Genomic DNA, 21,255 nt, shown 5'->3' with positions numbered 1-21,255 from the left:
CCGGCCCCCATAACATATACAAAAATACTAGACAATGAACTAATGTCAAACATTTCAAGACTCTAGAAATTAACCATAGCCACGGAATAGACTGAGCTTTGTCTGTTCAATAGGAACAACTGATCTTTGGTGAGACAGCAGTCTATGGCATTTTAATGTGAGACCGTTCCCATTATTTCTCCCTTCTCAATTAAGTGTGAAATAGCCATGAAAAGCCAGCAGTTTCACAATCAATGGATAGAACTGACTTCCTTGGAGTGCCATTAAAATCTCCATTGCCATACCACTGTCAAAATTTTGTCTGAACTAGCAGCTCCCTGAAAAATCTTCATGATCAGGGTGTTGTTTGCTATTTGATTTGACTTAGAGTTCAGCTCTTCTTGGTGGGACTATTCTCAAGGCATGGCCAAAAACAACAGCAATCTGCTGGCAACATCTCAGGTACCTAAGCCTGTGATTAAAGGGAGAATAAACAAGAGCCTCACCAAAATAGGAAGTCTTGGGAAACTAGATAACCATAGGCAAACTTGAAAAACTACAACATATTATTGAGTATGTAGAAGGCTATGCAAATCCTTGTAAGGAAAACACCTCATTCAAATACTCAGTTCCTTTCTGCCTAACCATAAGGTCCTGCTCAAGTAGGAAATGAAAGGGAAAGCTGCCCTGCAAACTGAACTGTGAAGGCTTGTCTTCAGACACAAATCCCCTTGACAAAAGGTGGAAGACATACAGGCAAAATATTTAAGGAAATCTTAGGACGACTAGTCATTTGGCTGACCATTAAATTATACTGACGCATTATGCTCCCTGGGAAGCCAGACTTAGAGCAATAACTTTTATTAATAAGATAAGAAAGAGGGGACCAGCCCCACAGCTTGGTGGTTAAGGCACCAGATTCCCACATGGCTGACCATGGTTTGAATCCTGGTATCAGAATCTTGAAAAACACAATGGTTGTCTGAGCATGCATGCTCCAAATCTTAACAGGGTAGAGAAATGGAAAAGGTATTGAGGACCATGGAGGGTGTAGCCTCCCTCTTCCTGTCTCTTTCTTTATCTCTCTGGTAAGTGCACGTGCTCTCTGGCAGTTAAAAAAAAGAAAAAGTTTTAATAAAAATTAAAAAGAGGGCCAGCCCTGTAGCACAGCAATTAAGCACTGTGCATAAGAAGCCAGATCCCATATGGCCAGTCACTATTCAAATCCCAGCCCTGGCAGCTTGAAAAATATACTGGGTGTATGTGAAGGTGTGCCCTAAATCCTGACAGGATGAAAAAATGGAGGAAAAAAGATTATATCATGACCACAACCCATAAGGGGATCTCGGTCTCTCTCGCTCTCTCTCTCAGAAGTGCACTGCCTTCGGGCAATTAAAATAAATAAAATAAAAAAGAATTCATGGAGCAGCACTGTGAGAATAAATCTGCTGAATTACTCCAGGAAAATCATTAAACAAGCTACAACTACAAAACAATAACTTCAAACCCTTGGAAAAGGTTGGGTAATACCACAGTTGTCATGTTACTTAAGAGTCCAGTTTTCAACAAAAATTACAAGATAGTCAAAGAAACAAGAAAGTGTACCATATACACATATTTTTTTGAAATTTGGGGGCAATGGAGACAGCCAACATAAATATGCCTGGAAGGAACACATGTAAGACTTAATACACAGAGGCTGCAGATCAGCTATATACGAAGAGACATAGTGGTTAAGGGAACCAGATCCCTCATGGCTAGCCACAGTTCAAATTCTAGCCCTAGAAGCTTGAAAAACACATCAGGAATGTGTGTATGCATACTGGAAATCCTGACAGGAGGGAGGGAGGGAAGGAGGGGAGGAAGGGAGGAGGGAAGGAGGGAAGGAGGGAAGGAGGGAGGGGAATTATGACATTACTATGCCCCGTTGAAGAGTACTTTCGTTCTCTGGTGAGTGCATGCACTCTCTAGCAACTGAAAAAAACAGTTCATGTAAAAATAAAATTTAAAAGTTTATTTTGGGGGCCAGCAGGTAAAGTGGTTAAGATGCTTGACTCCCACATAGCCGACTGTGATTCAAGTCCTGGACCTAGTGGTTTGCTTCACCACTCTCTTACTCTCTCTCTCTCTGGTGAAAGTACATGCCCTAAAGCAAATTAAAAAGTAGTAATAATAATAATAATAATAAAATTGGATAAATAATTTTTTAAAGAGATCTTTTTGCTATAGGGTATGTGTGCTCACTGGAGAAACAGAGAGACAGAGAGAAATCACCCCCAAGGGAGGACAGCCATGCCACAGTCCCCTTTCCTCCATTCTCCGCTTGGGATTTTGGGCACACACGCCCATGCCCCTGGCATGAGCTTCAAGCCACCAGGTCTGGGACTCAAACTGCAGTCAACTACATGGGATTCCAGCAACATAATCATTACACCCTCTGCTGGTCTCAGTAATTCTTAGTTTAAAAAAAAATAAAAGTTTATAATGGGGGCAAGGGTGAGAGGAAGGGAATTAAGTGGGAAAAGAAAAAAACAAAACATTTAAGAGACACAAAAATGGAAAATTATCTGTTGATGATAACATGTATGATAATACACTTAACTAGACTCATATAATACACTTAACTAGACTCATATACAGTGTATTCATGCTGGGAAAATTCATTTTATAAGCTGTAATGATATATAGTGTTTAAGTTTATTTTGGTGTAAAATTTTTTTAAATCCATGCATAGTTTTTTTATTATACACATTTTCCCTGAATTTTTTAAAGACTTCCCCTCATATATTCAAAGCCCTGAAGGAAACTATGGGTAAGAACTAAAGAAAAATATTACAACTATATCTCACTAAATATAGACTATAATTAGATATAAATAATTCTTTTTAATCAAATCAAAATTCTGGAAGTGAAAAGTACAGTAACTGAAATGAAAAAATCAAGTAGAAAGGCTCAGCTGCGGCGGCATGCACTGCTAGTGAAGTGCTAGTACACTGCTACTCAGAAGCCAAAGACATGGAGAACACCAAGGTTTGATTCTCAGAAGTGGCTCACACCTGTAGTCCTAGCTAACTGGGATGCTAGGGTGAGAGAAATGCATCGCGGCACAACCTTGTCAAAAGTCTCTCTCTCTCCAGTGAAAAAAAACAAATCAGTAGCGGTCTCAACAACATATTTGAGCTAGCAAAAGAATTAGTAAACTTCAAAGTAATCACTTGATAGTGTCCAGCCTGAGTTACAGAAAGAAAAAATTAACAACACAGAGACCTGTGGAGCACTGTCAAGCATATCAACATATGTATAATAAGAATCTTAAAAGTCAATGAGGGCAAGAAAGGGGCAAAAAAAAAAAAAAGAATCTGACGATAAAACCACCCAAATTTTATGGCAAACAATCTGGAAAGCCAAAAAGCTCAGCAAACTAGAAGTAGGATAAATTCGAAGATTCACACTCAACTACATCTTTTCTTTTAAAGAATTATTTTATTTAACTTTTTTTTTTCAATTTTGACCAGAAAGGGACAAAGACAGCATGTGCATGCATGCACACAAAGTGAGAAAGAGAGAAAGAGAGGAAAAGTGAGAAAGCAAGCCGCCAGATCTGGGGCTCAAACCGCAGTCGGCCATGTGGGAGTCCAGTGCTCTTAACCACCATGCCATCTGCCAGCCCTTCAAATACATCTTAATGGAGACAAGCAGATGGCATAGGAGTTATGTCACTGGACTCCAACATGCCTGACTACAGTTCAAATCCTGGACCCGGTGGCTTGAAAATCGCGCCAGCACATGTGCGTGCATGCCCACGATCCCAGGAGAAGAATAGAAAAGGGATTATACCATGGCCATCTGCCCCGGAGGGTGATTTCTCACTTTCCCTCTCACTGTATCTATCTCTCTCTCCAGTGAGCACACGCACCCTAAGGCAAAAACTTCTTAAAAAAAAAAGTCTTAAACTATCTAAAGACAAACTCTTCAAAGTAACAGGAGAAAAGCAATTCTTCATGTATAGTAGTCCCCCACCTTATTCACAGGAGATACATTCCAAGACCCCCAGTGGCTGCTTGAACTGCAGACAGTACTGAACCCTATATATACTTTATGTTTATTTCATATATCCTATCATAAAGTTTACTTTATAACTTAGGCACATTACAGTAAGAGATGAAACCAATAACTAATATAATGAAATAGAATAATTACAAGAATATACTGTAGAAAAACATAAGTGACTTTTGCACTCTCTCAAATTATCTTATTGAAGTGTACTCGCCCTTCTTATTCTGAGATGATAAAATGCCTGTGTGATGAGATGAAGTGAGTACATGACGTCAGGAGAAGAGTCATCTACTTTAGGTGATCTTGGCCCACTGAGCCATTATGAGCCATGATGATTTTCAGGACCAGGTGACTGCAAATAACTGAAATTCTGGATAAGAAGAGAATACTGTACAAGATATCCGCAATAAAGTTAAGAGCTGTGGATAGGCCCATCACCTAGTAATTAAGGGAGCCAGATCTCACATGGCTGACCACAGTTTGAATCCCAGCCCTGGCAGCTTAAAAAACATACCAGGTGTGTATGTGTGTGTGCCCAAAGTTCCAACAAGATGGGGAGATCGAGAAGAGATTGTCATGACACTGCCCCATTGCGGGGGGGGGGGGGGGTGTGGGGGGAGAGTTTTCTCCCTCTCTGTCTCTCTATTGTGCAAGCTCATACATTCTTTGCCAATTAAAAAAAACTTTAAGATTAACAGCGGATTTCACATCAGAAACTGTGGAGGTCAAAAGGCACTGGAATAATAATACATTTAAAATGCTGAAAAAATCCAAGCAGATGACATGGTGGTTAAGGTGTTGGAATCCCACATGGTCAACCACAGTTCAAGTCCTAGACCCGGTGGCTTGAAACTCACACCAGGATCATGTGTATGTGTGCCTAAAATCCTGAGAGGAGAATGGTAAAAAGGGATTGTGGCATGGCCATCACCCCTGGAGGTGATTTCTCACTTTCTGTCTCTGTGTCTCTCTGTGGGTTCTGGCAAGTGCACGTGCCCTATAGCCAAAATCTCTCAAAAAAAAAAAAAATGCTGAGAGGAAAAAAAATTGTCTATCAATAATTTTTTTTTTAAATCTGGGACTAGTCAATTACATGGTAGTTAAGACAACTGGATTCCACATAGTCAGCTGTGCAATTCAAGTCCCAGGCTCAGCGGTTTGAAAAACACACTTGGGGGAGAGGGAGGCAGCAGGTGGCATGATGCTTACAGCACTGGACTCCCACATGGCCAACCGTAGTTTGAGTCTCAGACCTGGCGGCTTGTTTTCTCACTTTCTCTCTCTCTCTCTCTCTCTCTCTCTCTCTGGTGAGTATGTGTGCTCTATAGCATACTTAAAAATAATAAGTAAAATTAAGTAATTCTTAAAGAAAATAATAATTAAATAATAATTCAAAAAAAAAAGAAAAACACTCTGGACACATGTGCATGCATGCCCAAAATCCAGAGAGGAGAACAGAGAAGAAGGGATTATAGCATTACCATCCCTCCAGGAGGTACTTTCTCACCCAGCCCCAACTTCCACCATAAGCACATGTACCTTATAGCAAAAATATATCTGAGAAATCTATCCTTCAAAAATGAAAGATCTTACACAGTCCCAGATAAACAAAAACAGAATTCATCCCTGGCCGACCTGCCTAAATAAATATAAAAGTTAATATAACTTCTTATGCATTTTCTTATGTAAATGCCTGTTATGATTTCCATCATATTTAAAAGATAACTGCATATAGTAATAATCATACATTTGTATTGATGAACTGATTATACATGAAATGTGATTTGTGTAACAAAAAAATATCAAAACAGCACAAAGGAGGAAGGGTAGAGAATATAGATATATGCCCTTTGAATTAAATTGGTATTAATCAGAATCAGATTTTAAGTTAAGATGCTAATTGCAGTCCCAAGGGCAAACACTGAGGAAGTAACTAAAAAATTTACTGATAAGTAAAAAAAAAAAAAATGATTAACCCAATTAAAGGATGATAAAATGATCTGAACAAAAATCTCTCTAAAGAAGACATACATACAGTCAAAAAGCATATGAGGAAATGCTCAACATCCCTCAGCATAAGGGAGATGCAGATTAAAACCACAATGTGCTACCACCTAACCCCTGTCAGAATGGCAAAGATTAAAAATATAAAAAGTGTTAAGTGTTGGTGGGGATGTGGTGAAGAGGGAACTCTCCTACACTCTTGGTGGGAATGTAAACTGGTTCAGCCACTGTGGAGAACAATATGGAGGGTCCTCAAAGATCTACAAATAGAACTACCATTTGATCCAATAATATATTGTATGTATCCACTTAATATATATCGACTATCTGCACTTGAAATATTGGAGGCCATAAAAGCTGTGAAAATAGTGATGATAAGACAGTGTGGAATGGGGCAGGAGAAGAGAAAAGTATGGAGAAAAATAGCAAGAGAACAGAGACGCAGTACATTAGTGGGATTCAGATATGTTTTATTACCTGTTGATGATTTGTATAGTATTCTCAACTGGACAGGTATGAGAAGTAGTTCATGTTGGGTAAAGTCTTTTTTACAAGCAAAATGATAAATAGTGATTGAATTTTTTTAAAAAAATTGGAATAATAATAATCTGAGAAAAAAAACTAAAAGCTATTGAATGATGATGATGGGGATTTTAATGTCTCTGTATTGACTGATATGAATGGTATTCCTTCTGGAAAAAGAAATATAATACACTGTAAAGTTATATGTGATTCAATGTAGTCTAAACAAGATTATGATAATAAATGTTTTTTAAAAATTACATATAGTAAAAGAAACATCAAAAGAATTAAAATGGTATACTAGAAAATACTTAACTAAAGAAAGCAGCTATAGAATTTTAAACATTAAAATGAATTAAAATAATATAAGTCATAGAAAAACAAATAACAGGCATTGATACCATTAATATCTTGTCAGTAATTACATTAAATGTAAATAGAATATAATTACATTAAATGTAAGTGGAATAAACACTCTTATCAAAAAGCAGACATTGGCAGAAGAAATAAAGAAAAATACAATCCAAATAGCTACTGTCTTTAAGAGACACATTAGACTTTAACACAAAAATTGTTACCAAAGACAAAGTATATTTTATAATAAAAATGTTAAACCATAAAGAAAATATAGCAACTATAAAAACCTATATATACACACCTAACAATAAAGCCCCTAACATACATGAAGAATTAAAAGGAGAAATAGACAATTCAATAATAAACAACTGGAGACTTTAATATCACCTTTCATAATGCATCAAACTACTAGACATAGTATCAACAAAGAAAGATAAGATTCAAACAACACTATAAACCAAGTAAACCTAACAGACATGTATAGAATACTCCATCCAACTATGGCAGAAGATGTGTTCTTCTCAAATGCACATGGAACATTCTCCAGGATAGATCATATGCTAAGTCATAAAACAAAACTCAGAAAATATAAAAGGATTAAAATTATACCAACTATATTCTCCAGCCACAAGGGAATGGTATTAAAAGTCAGTAACAGAAGGAGATTTTGGAAATGTGGAAATTAAACAGTATACTCCAAAGTAAACAATGGATCAAAGAAAAAATTTCCAGGGAAAATTAGAAGATACTTTGAGGTGAACATAAATAACACAATATACCAAAATGTATGGGCTGCAGTTAACTCCGTTCTTAGAGGAAAATTTACTGCTGGAAATGCCTACATTAAAAATAAGAACAATCTGGGAGCAAATAGTGTAATAGTTATGTTCTGGACTCTCACGTAGTCAATTGCAGTTTGAGTCCCTGACCTGGCGACTTGGAACTCATGCCAAGCACATGTGCGTGTATGCCCAAGATCCCAGGAGGAGAATGGAGGAGAAGGGATTGTTGTGTGGCCATATCCCTGGGATATGATTTCTCCTTTTCTGTCTCTGTCTCTCCACTGAGCGCATGCACCCTATAGCAAATATCTCTCTAAAAAAAGATTCGAAAGAATTTGAAATTAGTAGCCTAGTCTTCTACCTTATGAAACTAGCGGGGAAAAAAAAAAAAGATAGTAGGTGAGTGGTAGCATACTAATAGAACTAAACCCACATGGGAAGGCCCTGGGTTTGAGTCTTACAATCCCCCTGTGTGTTCTCACGTTCCAGCTGGGCAAAGGATGAGGTAGACTGCAGTGTGAAGACCCTGTCTCTGTCTCTCTCTTTATGTATGATTGTGTGTGTGTGTTCATCTGTGTGTCATGGAAGTAATAAATAAACTTTAAGAAGCTAGGAGAAAAGGCAAACTAAGCCCGAAGCAAGCAGAAAGCAGTAAATTATGAGAGGAAATAAATGAAACAGGGAATAGAGAAAACCAATTAAGCAAAAAGTTTTTTTTAATACTAATAAAATTGACAAACCTTTAGTTAGACTGGCCAAGAGAAACAGAAGACTCAAATTACTAAAGTCTAGAATGAAAGAGGTAACCACTACTAACCTTACAGAAATAAAAAGGGATATACATGAATCACCAATAAGCACATGAAAAGAAGTTCAGCATCATTACTCATTAAGTAAATGCAAATTAAAACCACACTGAGAGGGCCAGGTGGTGGCACAGCAGCAAAATGCAATGTCCTGCAAGCCAGACCCACATGAGAAAGTTACCATTAGTGTCCAGAAATGATTGTAAGGATGCTGGGAACATTTGTGCCCAAGGCTGGCTAAGGCTGGTAGCAGATCGCTGGTGTAGAGACTCTGTCAAAGGTGTGAACCTCTTTGCTTGCTCTCTTTCTCCTTCCCTCATGGAATAAATAAACTTAAGGAAAAAAAAAAGAAAAAATACAATGAGATGCCATTTCACAAACACTAAGATGACTGTAATCGTAAAGGCCATAAAATGTATTAGCAAGGACATGCAGAAATTGGAGCCCTCATCACATAGCCAATGGAAGCCAAAAATAAATAAATAAATAAATAAATAAATAACCACTTTGGGGACCAGCATTACATCGCTGGACTCTCTCACATGGCCTACCAAAGTTAGAGTATCGGACCCGGGCGCTTGAAACAAGCCAGATGCATCTGCATGTGTGTCCAAAATCCCAAGAGGAGAATGGAGGAGAAGGGATGGCAGCATGGCCATCTTCCCTGGGGGGTGATTTCTTGCTTTCTGTCTCTCAGGTGAGCTCATACACACTATGGCAAAAATCTAAAAAAGAAAAACAAAAAAAACCACTTTGGTAGTTCTTAAGACTAAAACATTCCCAGGAATATAATCAATGGTTAGGAAAACAAGTAAATATAAAACACTTGTTTATGAATGTTCATAGCAACATTATTCATAATAGCTAGAGTGTAAATCACTCAGTTGTCCATTGATTAATGAACTTTAATGAATAAAATGTAATATATATCATAATTGAGCATGATTTGAAAGTAATGAATTATTGAAACATGCTACAGAATGAATGAACTTTGAAAACATTATGCTAAGTGAAAGAATCCAGTTACAAAAGACACATATTATATAATTGCGATTATATGAACTCTCCAGAATAGGTAAATCAATAAAGCAGATTAGTAATTACCTGCACTAATGGGTATGGAGTTTCTCTTTAAAGTGATGAAGATGTACTGAAGTAAGATTGTGCCATGGCTGAACAAGTCTTTAAATAAACCCGAAACCACTTTACTGTACATATTAAATGGTTTATTTTTATAGTTATAGGATTTACATCTCAGTAAAGCTGTATTTCTTTGAAAAGTGAATCAATATTAATGAACTAGATGTTTCATTTCACATTTTTTTTTAGTTTCACATTTTTATACTTAAAACTTCTAGTCTAAAATTTTAACATTTTATCATTTTAATAGTTTATGAAAGTAATGTTTTGTTTTGTTTTTCAACAAATCCAGCTGGACAACTCAGCCAGTCAGCACATTTAGCTCTCCAACTACCATACAACGTTCTTGGGTTAGGTCGAAGTGCAAATTTTCTTGACCACCTATATGTTGGTATTCCTCGTCCATCTGGAGAAAAGGTAAGGAAAAATTTAGTTTATTTCTAATTAATCTCTGTTTTAGTATATCATTTAAATATTTTAATTCAATAGTTTAAATCCAATTGAATTTGTGTTCAAATAATTAAAATATTATATATTTCCCTTAAAGAATTAAAAAAAAGTAGTTAGTGACCTACCTAAACTTTTCTTACATAGAGGACATCATGATTTGAAGATATTATAGTTTCTACCTCCTTACCTGTAAGCCTCACGATTTTCTGTCCCTCTTTCTTGCTTTTTGCCATTAGTGTTTTCACCACCAAATATGCATAGGTAAAATATTTTAGTAACGTAAGGAAAATAGTATTATACCTATGTATACATATTGGGTTGTCAGATAAGTCATGATGTATTTTTCTGTGCAAAAATTAGTCATGACTTTTCCAACAACCCAATAGCTCCAAGCAGCATTTTTCCTAGCACTTCGAACAGTGCTTGCTACATTAGTGTTCATTTAATGTTTATTAAATGAATAAATTTATAATACACAAATATAATCCTTCTTGAAGAGATCAGAAAATTTTCCCAGCAGATGGCACAGGAACTCTATTTGGGGGTTAATACATGTAAACTTAGTTTAATCCATACCTAGTATTTTAATTTCTCAAAATATTTGAGAGTTTCTCTTATTTATCTACAATAATGATTGCCTTTTGAAAATGTACTCTATGTTAAAAGTTCTTCATTCTTTTTCCAGTCTATACGAAAACAAGAATGGACTGCAATCATTCCAAATTCTCAGCTAATTGTCATTCCATACCCTCACAATGTCCCTCGAAGGTAATGACTTTGCTTGAACTGAATTTGGTAAAGATATCTTGTTGATTTGTTTTGTTTTGTTTTTAAAGAATTCTTTTATTTATTTATTTATTATTTCACATGAGTTTTGCCAGAGAAAAACAGAGAGAGGGAAAGTGAGAAAGCAAGCCGCCAGGTCCAGTACTCGAACCGTGGTCAGCCATGTGGGAATTCCAGAGCCTTAACCACCATGCCACCTGCTGGCCCCAATATACTGTTGATTTTGAATCATAGGTATAGCTACGTCTTTGAAAAATTCTCTCATCCTGCTGTGTTCTGTCAGTGTTCATCACTTAATTTGCAGACAGATAACTTTAAATGACCAAATGTACCTATGCAAAAGGCCCCTGACAATTTTTGTGAAGAACAAATTCAATCCTATTAGAAAAACAGTGGGTCAACTACTTAGGGACTTGTATATATTCTGCTTAAATAATTGTTCTTCAGTTTCTGGTTATAAATGATAAGATTTCAGGATGCTAAATGTTTTGTTGTTGTTGTTATTTTTTTTTTTTTTTAATTTGATCATAGAGAGAGAGAGAGAAAGGCAAAGTGAGAAAGCAAGCTGCCAGGTCTGGGACTCGAACCATGGTCAACCATGTAGGAGTCCAGCACCTTAACCACTGTACCACCTGCCAGCCCCACAGGGTGCTAAATTTGGAATAAACACTAATAGTTTTTAATGAATTCTTTGAGAATTGGTATATATCCCACAGTGATTGGTACAAATTTTGGAGTCAAACAGGCCTATGCTGGATAAACTCAGACCCAATGCTTGCTGACTGTTATATTGAGAACTAGTCCTTTGTCCTTTCTGAGGCTGGATTTCTGCTTGTAGAATGGGAGATAGAATACCTACCTTATAAGAATGAGGATAAAATATACTTAACACAGTACCAAGCATATAGTAAGTGAACAGTAGGCATTTTTGTCCTCTATAATAGACTATATTCCTTTTATAATAAAGAATTTAACACAAAATCTTTCACTTAATCTTTGATTTTATTTAAATTACTAGATTTAATTTATTCTATTAAAGTAGGTGATAAAGGTATTCAGTAACATTTAAACTCATTAGTAAGAGGGACCAGCAGTTGGCACAAAGGCTGTTGCTGGACTCCCATGTAGTCGACTATGGTTCAAGTCCTGGACCCAGTGACTTAAACTCACGCTGGACATGTGGGAGTGCATCCCCAAGATCCCAACAGAAGATTGGAGGAGAAGGGATTGTGGTGTGGCCAACCCCACCCCCCAGGGGGGGTGATTTCTCGCTTTCTTTTTTTCTCTTTTTTTGGAGAGGTTTTTGCTATAGGGTGGTGCACTCACCAGACAGACAGAGAGACAGAAAGCAAGAAATCACCCCCCAGGGTGGATGGCCACACTGCAATCCCTTCTCTTCCATTCTCCTCTTGGGATCTTGGGCACACACGCACTCATGCCCGGCATGAGTTTTAAGCCACCGGGTCCGGGACGCAAACCACGGTCGACTACATGGAAGTTCAGTGACATAGCCATTACTCTAACTGCTGGTCCCAGAATATGCTAGTCTTATATCAACTGAGAAAATAACCAAAGAGAAAAAGTGTAATTTATCTATGAATATGTAACCACTGGTGTCCTGCTTATTACATTTCTTCTCAAAATACAGGCTTTCTTATTTTTTATTTAATTTTGATATGGGATATAGTTAGCGGTACACTAGGAACAGTTCATGCTCCTTCATAAGCTGACTGTGTGCATGTTTCCATCTGTATTCAGTAGTCACATCAAAATAAGTTACGGTGGAAGAATTTTACTCCACGAAAATTGGCAAATGCCATAAATCAGGCTTTCCTCATCCTCATTCCCCTCCCCCAGAGAGCTCGTTTACTAGCATATCACTAGATGTGTTTTATGGTAGACTTTGGGCTTTAGAACCACACTGCTTAAGAAAACAAACTTTATTACACCATTATGCTTGAAATAAGATGACATCAATAAAAGCAGCTCTGGTCCTAGAACAGGCTTTTTTAATGTATTCTTTGAAATGTACATTTGTGTTAGCTTTCTATACAGGAAACTTATAACAAAACTAGAAAAGCTGGAACATGAGTAGGAAACTATACAGAGAGTACGGTTCCTCCATACAGTGCGTTATCACGACTCATTTATGTGTACTGCCTTAGACCTAGAGCAATCTCTTTAAGATGGAGTAGTAAGCAAAAGAACAAAAACAAAAAATGAGAGAGAGAGAAATAAAAGGAGCAAAATGAAGAAAAGTATGTGTAATACTCAACCATTGTGATTTTTTTTAAAGAATAATTTATTTTAAATTTTATTTATTGTTGTTTTTCAGTTTTGATCAGAGAGAGACAGAGAGAGAGGGAGAGTGAGAAAGCAAGTAAGCCTCCGGTCTGGAACTCAAACCATGGTCATCTATGTGGGAATCCAGCATCTCAATCACCATGCCACCTGCTGGCCCCTCGACCATTGTGATTTTAAAAGATTATCTTTTAGGCCCAGCAGGTTGCATGGCCACCTGCTCAGTTTAGGCCTTGGGCTTGAAAATCATGCTGGGCCCATGTCTGTGCATGCCCAAGATCCTAACAGGATAATGGAAAAGAAAGGATTGAGGTGTGACCATCCCTTCTGGTGGTTATTTCTCACTTTCCCTTTCTCTATCTTTTTCTCTCTCTCTTGGGCAAATGCATGCATCCTGTAGCAAAACAAACAAAACAAATTATCTGTGCATTCTATGTAAATGTGTGAGTGTGTGTGTGTATGTATAAAATATCTCTGAAAGAGGGCCAGCAGGTATTGTAGTGGTTGGGACACTGGACTCTCATATGGCTAACCATGGTTCGAGTCCCAGACCTAGCAACTTGCTTTCTTGCTTTCTCTCTCTTTCTCTCTCTCTCTGTGTCTCGCTCTGGTCAAATTAAAAATGGGGATCAGCAGTTGGCGTTATGGCTATGTCACTGGACTCCCATGTAGTCAACCATGGTTCAAGTCTCGAACCCAGTGGCTTAAACTCACACCGGGTGAGTGTGCATGCATGTCCAAGATCCTGAGAGGAGAATGGAGGAGAAGCGATTGTGGCGTGGCCATCCCCCCTGGGGGTGATTTCTCACTTTCTGTCTCTCTGTCTCTCTCTCTCTTTCTGGCAAAGCGCTTGCACCTTCTCCAAAAAATAAAATAAATAACAATAATGATAAATATAGAAAATAATTATTTAAGGAAAATAAATCTCTGAAAGGATATGCAAGAAATAGTTGGTGAGAGTGACTTCCCTCTAGGTAAGAAACAAAGGATTTGTTTTTTGTCCTTTTTTTTTTCTTTTTTTTTTTAAGCCACAATGCCTATATTACTGGGGGTTTTTTTGTGTTTGTTTGTTTGGAGAGGTTTTTGCTATAGGACATGTGCACTCAAAGAAATATCCCCCCTCCCCCAGGGACCAGCAGTTAGTGTAATGGCTATGTCACTGGACTCCCATGTAGTCAACCGCGGTTCGCGTCCCGGACCTAGTGGCTTAAAACTCACGCCGGGTGCATGTGTGTGCATGCCCTAGATCCCAAGAGGAGAATGGAGAAGAAGGAATTGCGGCATGGCCATCCCCCCGGGGGGTGATTTCTCACTTTCTGTCTCTCTGTCTCTGTCTGTCTGACAAACACAGGCGCCCTATAGCGGAAAAAAAACTCTCAAAAAAAAAAGAGAAATCACCCCCCAGGGAGGATAGCCACACAGCAATCCCTTCTCCTCCATTCTTCTCTCAGGATCTTGGGCACAGACGCACACATGCCCGATGTGAGTTTAAGCCACCGGGTCCTGGACTTGAACCCCAGTCAACTACATGGGAGTTCAGTGACATAGCCATTACGCCAACTGCTGGTCCCAGATTTTTAAAAATCTATTTTAAAAATAGGGGCCAGCCCATGGTGTAGTGGTTATGGCAGCTGGATCCCACATGACCAGCTTCTCAGTTTGAGTCCCAGATCCAGCAGCTTGAGACACACACCAGGTGCATGGTATACATGCCCAAAATACCAAGAAGGAGGGTAAAATGGAGAAAAGATTAAGAGATTGCAATGTGACCATTCTTCATGGGGTGGATTGCTTTCTTATTTTCCTTCTCAGTCTCTCTCTGATGAGCACACACACCTTCTAACATTTTTTTTTAATTAAAAATAGAACTATCATAAATGTCCCAGAGGCGGCAGCAGGTGGCATGGGGATTAAGGTGCTAGATTCTCACATGGCCAACCACATTTTTAGTCCTGGACCTGGCAGCTTGCTTTCTCACTTTCTCTTCCTCTCTCTCTGTCTCTCTCTGGTGAGTGCTTGTACCCTATAGCAAATTAAAAATAATACTAAGAAGAAATTAAGTTGAATAATTTTTTTAAGTTCCAGAACTTTTTTTCCCCTAATTTGCAGAAAGTATGTGGGCTCACCTGAGAGAGACAGGAGAGAAGAAAGCAACTCCCAATGGGGCATGGTCATACCACAATCCCTTCTTTTTTCCATTCCATAGGGATTTAGGGCATGAATGCACACACAGCAGCTTTTTCAAGTCACTGGGGCCAGGATCCAGCTCCCTTAACCACTAGACTATTAGGCCAGCTTAGTGGTATTTGTTTTCTTAAGGTTTACCTATCCTGATTTTCATAAAATTCTGCCATAACTTTCTTCTAAAATCTCACATTTTTCATAAGTTTCTTTTGCTCTTTTCAAAGAAATGTCTTTTTTTTAAATTTATGTACATAATAACCAAATTGATTTTAGTTTTAGGTGTAAATTCGTTAACTAGATTCTAACTTTTGGATCAATAAATTTTAATTATACCAAAATAAATCAATAGCTGTTTACTGTTTATCTAAATCGCTTACCTTTTTTAGACTTTTGAAATTAAAATGTATTCATTATGTGTTTACAGGAAGAACAAAAATTTCTATGCAGTATAAATGATATAGGCTTTGGTTGCATTATGTGGACTGCTTTAAGAGGAAAGAGCTAGTTATTTATGCTAAAGTTCTTTAGTCTGAATATTACCACTACCAGTGAGAAACTAGAGGTGATTTTGTAAGTGGTTTCTACCTAAAAGTTAGTATATTAATGTAAACACTCCAACATGACACAGAAATGGTAGAAATTTTGCACAAGTCATTATTTATACACTCACTCAGACATATGGTTGGTTTAGTTGGTCATACTACATATGTGGACAGGGATCAAAAAATAAGATGATGTAGAAGCCTTATTAAAATCATATGCCCATGGGGCTGGCAGGTATGTGGTGGTTAAAGATAGTGGATTCCCACATGGTCGACCACAGTTCAAGTCCCAGACCTGGCAGCTTGCTTTCTCCCTTTCCCTTTCTCTGTCTGTCTCTCTCTGGTCAAATTAAAAAATAATAATAACAAATGGAATTAACTAAATTATTATTTTTAAAAATTATATGCCCATATAGCCTTAAGAGTTCAAGGTTTCAAATTCAACAATCAATTAAGATCTTAAAAAGATATCTATAATTATCTGAGGTACCCTTGATAAGTTTATTTAAGAATAATCTTCACAGGATCAAACTTGAAAAAAAATATTGAAACAGCTCATCAAGAAGTTTATTTCAGTTCTCTGAGTAAAATATTAACTCTGTAGGATCATCAATATCCTTAGTACTATCTAAATTTAATTACTTTTGTTTTATTTATAATGAACGGATGAATGGATGAATGATAACATGAATTGGCTATTTCATTGATTAATAAACTGTTTTGCTTCTTAGTCTGTTTGTTATTTTTAAATTAAAATTTGTAATTTTAATATTTCTGTTTCTATCTACAGCTGGAGTGCCAAACTATATCTTACACCAAGTAACATTGTTCTACTTACTGCTATAGCTCTCATCGGTGTCTGCGTTTTCATCTTGGCAATAATTGGCATTTTACATTGGCAGGAAAAGGTTTGTTCATTTAAAGGAAACATTAACTTTTATTAATTTATTATAGTAATGTATTCTTCTTACAAAACACTATATTTCTTTTAAACTTTTCACATGACTAAAATCTCATCTTTAAGTTTTATTGAAAGTGTCACTTTATTGATAATTTCTTTTATCCCTTGAAGTTACTTAGCAATTCTCTTATCAATTCATACAAAGCACAGAAGACCTCATTTTAAAAGTTTGATGCTGTGCAATAGTAATACAGTGATCACCTGAAAATCACCAGGCATATAGGAAAGCTTAACTAGAAATAATTTCATAATGGCCTGAAAAATAATGATCATTCTTTTTTGTTAAAGAATTCTTTTATTTAGCTTTATGTAATTTTCTTTTTTAATTTGATCAGAGAGGGACGGAGAAAGAGTGAGAAAGAGAGAGAGAGAGAGAGAGAGAGAGGGAAAATGAGAAAGCAAACCACCAGGTCCAGGACTTGAACTATGGTCGGCCATGTGGGATTCCAGACTCCAGCACTCTTAACCAACACGACACCTGCTGGCCTCCAATGATCATTCTTTAAAATGAGCCTGTATTCATTATCTACAGATACAGTCATAGACATTCATTTTCCAAGATTAACAGCTAGGTTCCAATAATGTCACCCAGAAAGGGCTCTTTGGGTCACAAAAGAAAGATGTTTTATTTTTCTGCACCTATTCTCTTTGGTTTGTTAGGCCCATCATAATTATGTTTCACTAACTAAATTACCATTTGTTTTACCTTAGCTGCTCTTATAAGTTATGAAATAAGAACATGTTAATTGTTCTGATAAAGCTCATAACTTTGTCTCAAAAAAAAAAAGTCACTCCTGACAATAACATAAAGTTACATACTCAATTAACCTTAAGATTGCAAGGATGGGTACAACAGATGGCATAGCGGTTACATCTCTGGACTCTCACATGGCCAACCATGGTTCAGGTCCCAGTGGCTTCCAAATCACACCAGGAGTATGTGCGTGCATGCCCAAGAACCCAAGAAGAGAATGGAGGAGGAGGGACTGCAGCATGGCCATCCCATCTCACTTTCCCTCTCACTGTGTCTGTCTGTCTCTCTCTCCAGCAAGCACACACACACACTAAGGCAAAAAACTCTTTAAAAAAAAGAAAAGATTACAAGGATGACCCTATATACTGGGTCATCAGAAAAGTCATGACCTATTTTTTCTATGCAAAAATGCACCATTACTTTTCTAATAACTCAGTACTTTGTCCAGAAGTATCAGAACACAGTGTGAAATATTACATAGCTCTTGTCCTATGAAGAAAAGGAAATTAATTTAACTTCTCAGATCTGATCACAGCATAAACATTGTGGGCTTATAATAGTAATAATGCAGTGACTAAAAATTGAAGTGTTGAATACAAGTATCTATTTGTCCATGTATATATAATGTCTCCTATGGCACTATGATGGTTCTTCTATCTATTTGACTACTTTTTCACCCATGCTAGCTACCCCTTCCTACTGTTTCCTCAAAGTAGGTTTTCCCCAGTATCTACCCTAGGCCCTCTTCTAGACTTTCCCCACCAGTTTCATCCCAAAATCATGACTTCAGCTGTTACCTCAGACATCTCCATCTTTCACCTGCAGGTCTCTTTCCTCATTTCCAACTGTCACCATAGTATCTCTACCTAGATTGTTTAAAAGCTCCTCAAAATCAGTATTTGGGGCCAGGTGGCAGCACAGTGGTAATGCCACATGACAAAGGTCCTAGGTTCCCATCCCCTATTCCAAACCTCTGATGACCTAAAATGTGTAAACTTCTTAGCCTGGCACCACAGTACTTCCATGTGACACCACAGTATACCTTTTGTACAATTTTATTGTATCAGTCCTTTCATGCTCCTTACATACTTTACATGATTGTTTATTTGCACCGCCCCCACACTAGAAGTGAATGCCCCTCCTCTCAATTTTCATAAATACTGTCTTTTCAAAGCTAGAGGTAATCTCTCTTAGAATATTGCTAACATTTTTCATTTTTTATCCTGAAGTATGTTTCACTTTTTTTCTTCCTAGGCTTTAAGTTCCTGGAGAACAAGATATAAAACCAAGGGATTTATTTTTTTAATCCCTCAAAATACCAAGCAAAATACCTTGCTGGGGGCAGAGGGTCAATAAATATCTGCTAAATCAATAGGTTAACTGAAAAATAATTCATTTACTTTAATATAGTTCAGGTTAATTTGTTAACATCATTGATAAGAATGGGGGGAAATGCAATAGTTGAGTCAATCTTTATAAAATTTAATGTTAACTCCTACTCTCAAATAAATAAAAAATAACAAGCTAAGTACTTAAGGAACATTTCTTATTGGTTTTTAAATTCAACTACTAACTCATTAATTATAAAATAGCTACTATGCACTTTAAGAATATTTTAAGACAACTGCATTATAAAACACACCTATTTTCTACTCATTGCTGAGGGCTTTTTAAAAAATTAATCACTTCGTATTTCAGAAATGAGTCTTTTCTTGAGATTTTATCATTTATAAACTAATCTAAAATTCTTTTTCAGAAAGCAGATGATAGAGAAAAGCGACAAGAAGCCCATCGGTTTCATTTTGATGCTATGTGACTTGCCCTTAATATTACATAATGGAAGAGCTATCCATTTGATTAGTTCAAGTATTAAATTCTGGCTTATGGAAGAAAATAGGGGATTTTGAATTTAATTTATAAATTATGCATCTCTTGGTAATTATTGGAAAGTATTCAAATAAATATGATCTCAATGTGTCACAGGTCTTTTTTTTTTTTTAAGCACTTTGTATACAGTAATTTGGGTTCTTTATTCCAGTGGTGTACATTTTTCTTCTTTTGTGAAATGTGTTGCATGTTCTCTGGTATTTATGTATTTATCATATTAGGGTAATGATGATGGAAAAAGACATGTACAATAAAAATAATTGAGTGGGATCTTTCATGTTCCACTTGATCTTGTTTCTTGTTCTAATGATGCAGATTATACTTTTGGGAATGTGTCACAGATAACGTTTTTAAACATTCACCTTCATTACAGCATGTCAGGGGTCTCTCACTAACTGTATACAATACAGTGATTGAGTGCTCTGGCTCTGGAATTAATAGTAAGACAAACTTGCCTTAACTTCCTGGTTCTAGCACTTACAAAGTTATTGTTTGAACTTGGCTACCGCTTAACCTCTGTAAGGCTCAGTTTTGTTTTTTATACAATGGGGCTAATAATACCTACGTACCTTGAGTTATTGTAAACATTAAATGGGTTGATGTCTATAAAATGCTTAGCTTGGTGCGTAGCACAGAGTAAGTGCTGAATCTAAGTGGTCGTTGTCAATAGTACTACTTCTAGATGATTTGATTAGACTTCTACAACGAATTATCAAAATAAATAAGAGCCGATAGAATTTTATTTTCAGGAAAATATGAGGAAATCATTTTGGAAAATCTAAATTCTTGTTGGTTGACATCTTATATAAAGATTGCTTGTTGATATTAACTAAAAATTATAGTACTCTCAAAGAATTAATTAATGTGTCCTAAAAATTTTTATTTGAAAACTGATCTTTATCATGTGATAATGAGCATTTGATTTCTCAAGAGGAAACTGCTTTAGGCAGCATCTGAGAATGCAAATCTTTAATCGCATATCTATCCTCACAGGCTTGGTGAAGTCTATAATTTACATTCAGCCTTAAATGTAAATTTTATATTGTGAACTTCATGTTGCCAAAACTTTAAAATAACTTCAGTCTAAGAATGGTGAAAAAATCCATATTACCAATGTTAATAATTTTTTAACATACCAATGGACATATGATGGCTATAAAACAAAAATTTCTCTAAAAACAATTTTGTTCTTCACGTTATTTTGTTTTTCTTTACAGTTCACTGACAGTTGCATGTATTTAAATGGTTTACTAGCTATCTAAGCATGTTAATATGTGTTAATAAATATTCCTTATTGAAACAAAGTGTTGTGGTTAACTTTTTAAATAATGGTTTTGGAGCATGAATGTATGAGGTATAAATCACTTATCTTGACCATGAGACCCAGGTAAGGTTGCTTGCCAATTGTTTCTTTTTGAGTGAGGAGCAAGACGGCACACTTGTGAATACAGTAGTTATTTAAATTACTCCATGTTATCACCTCACACTATGCCAAATCATATTCCACACTTTCCCAAAAACAATTAGGCTTAGTATCTATCTGTTGAAATACCATGAGTCTTAAAACTCACTTCGAGTTAGGGTCTACAGGATTATTTTTATAGACAAATAAAAGGTCCATGATAATTAAAATACATTTGTTAGCATTCATACTGTTTCTTTATCTCCAAACATAATCATAACATTATTTGTTAAAGGGGCTACTGGTTAAAAATATGTCACAATGTAGAAAGTCAGTAATAAG

The 21,255-nt window shown here is 36.6% G+C and overlaps 1 protein-coding gene across 2 annotated transcripts in view; it reads left to right on the top strand.

Annotated features, from left to right (window-relative positions):
• ITFG1 (integrin alpha FG-GAP repeat containing 1) overlaps positions 1–20,461 on the top strand; it is a 286,251-nt gene extending 265,790 nt beyond the window's left edge. For both annotated transcript variants that reach the window (XM_006170470.3, XM_014585000.2), the window contains 4 exons: positions 9,939–10,063; positions 10,782–10,864; positions 16,700–16,817; positions 19,381–20,461. In XM_006170470.3, the coding sequence (XP_006170532.2) occupies positions 9,939–10,063; positions 10,782–10,864; positions 16,700–16,817; positions 19,381–19,440 (386 nt within the window). In that variant the 3' untranslated portion in view covers positions 19,441–20,461. The remainder of the gene's footprint in view (positions 1–9,938; positions 10,064–10,781; positions 10,865–16,699; positions 16,818–19,380) is intronic.
• The last annotated feature ends 794 nt before the right edge of the window (positions 20,462–21,255 follow it).

Source organism: Tupaia chinensis, unplaced genomic scaffold (genome assembly GCF_000334495.1).
Source record: "Tupaia chinensis unplaced genomic scaffold, TupChi_1.0 Scaffold148557_1, whole genome shotgun sequence".
NCBI classification, from domain to species: Eukaryota; Metazoa; Chordata; class Mammalia; order Scandentia; family Tupaiidae; genus Tupaia; species Tupaia belangeri.
This window is presented reverse-complemented; position numbering and strand designations above follow the sequence as displayed.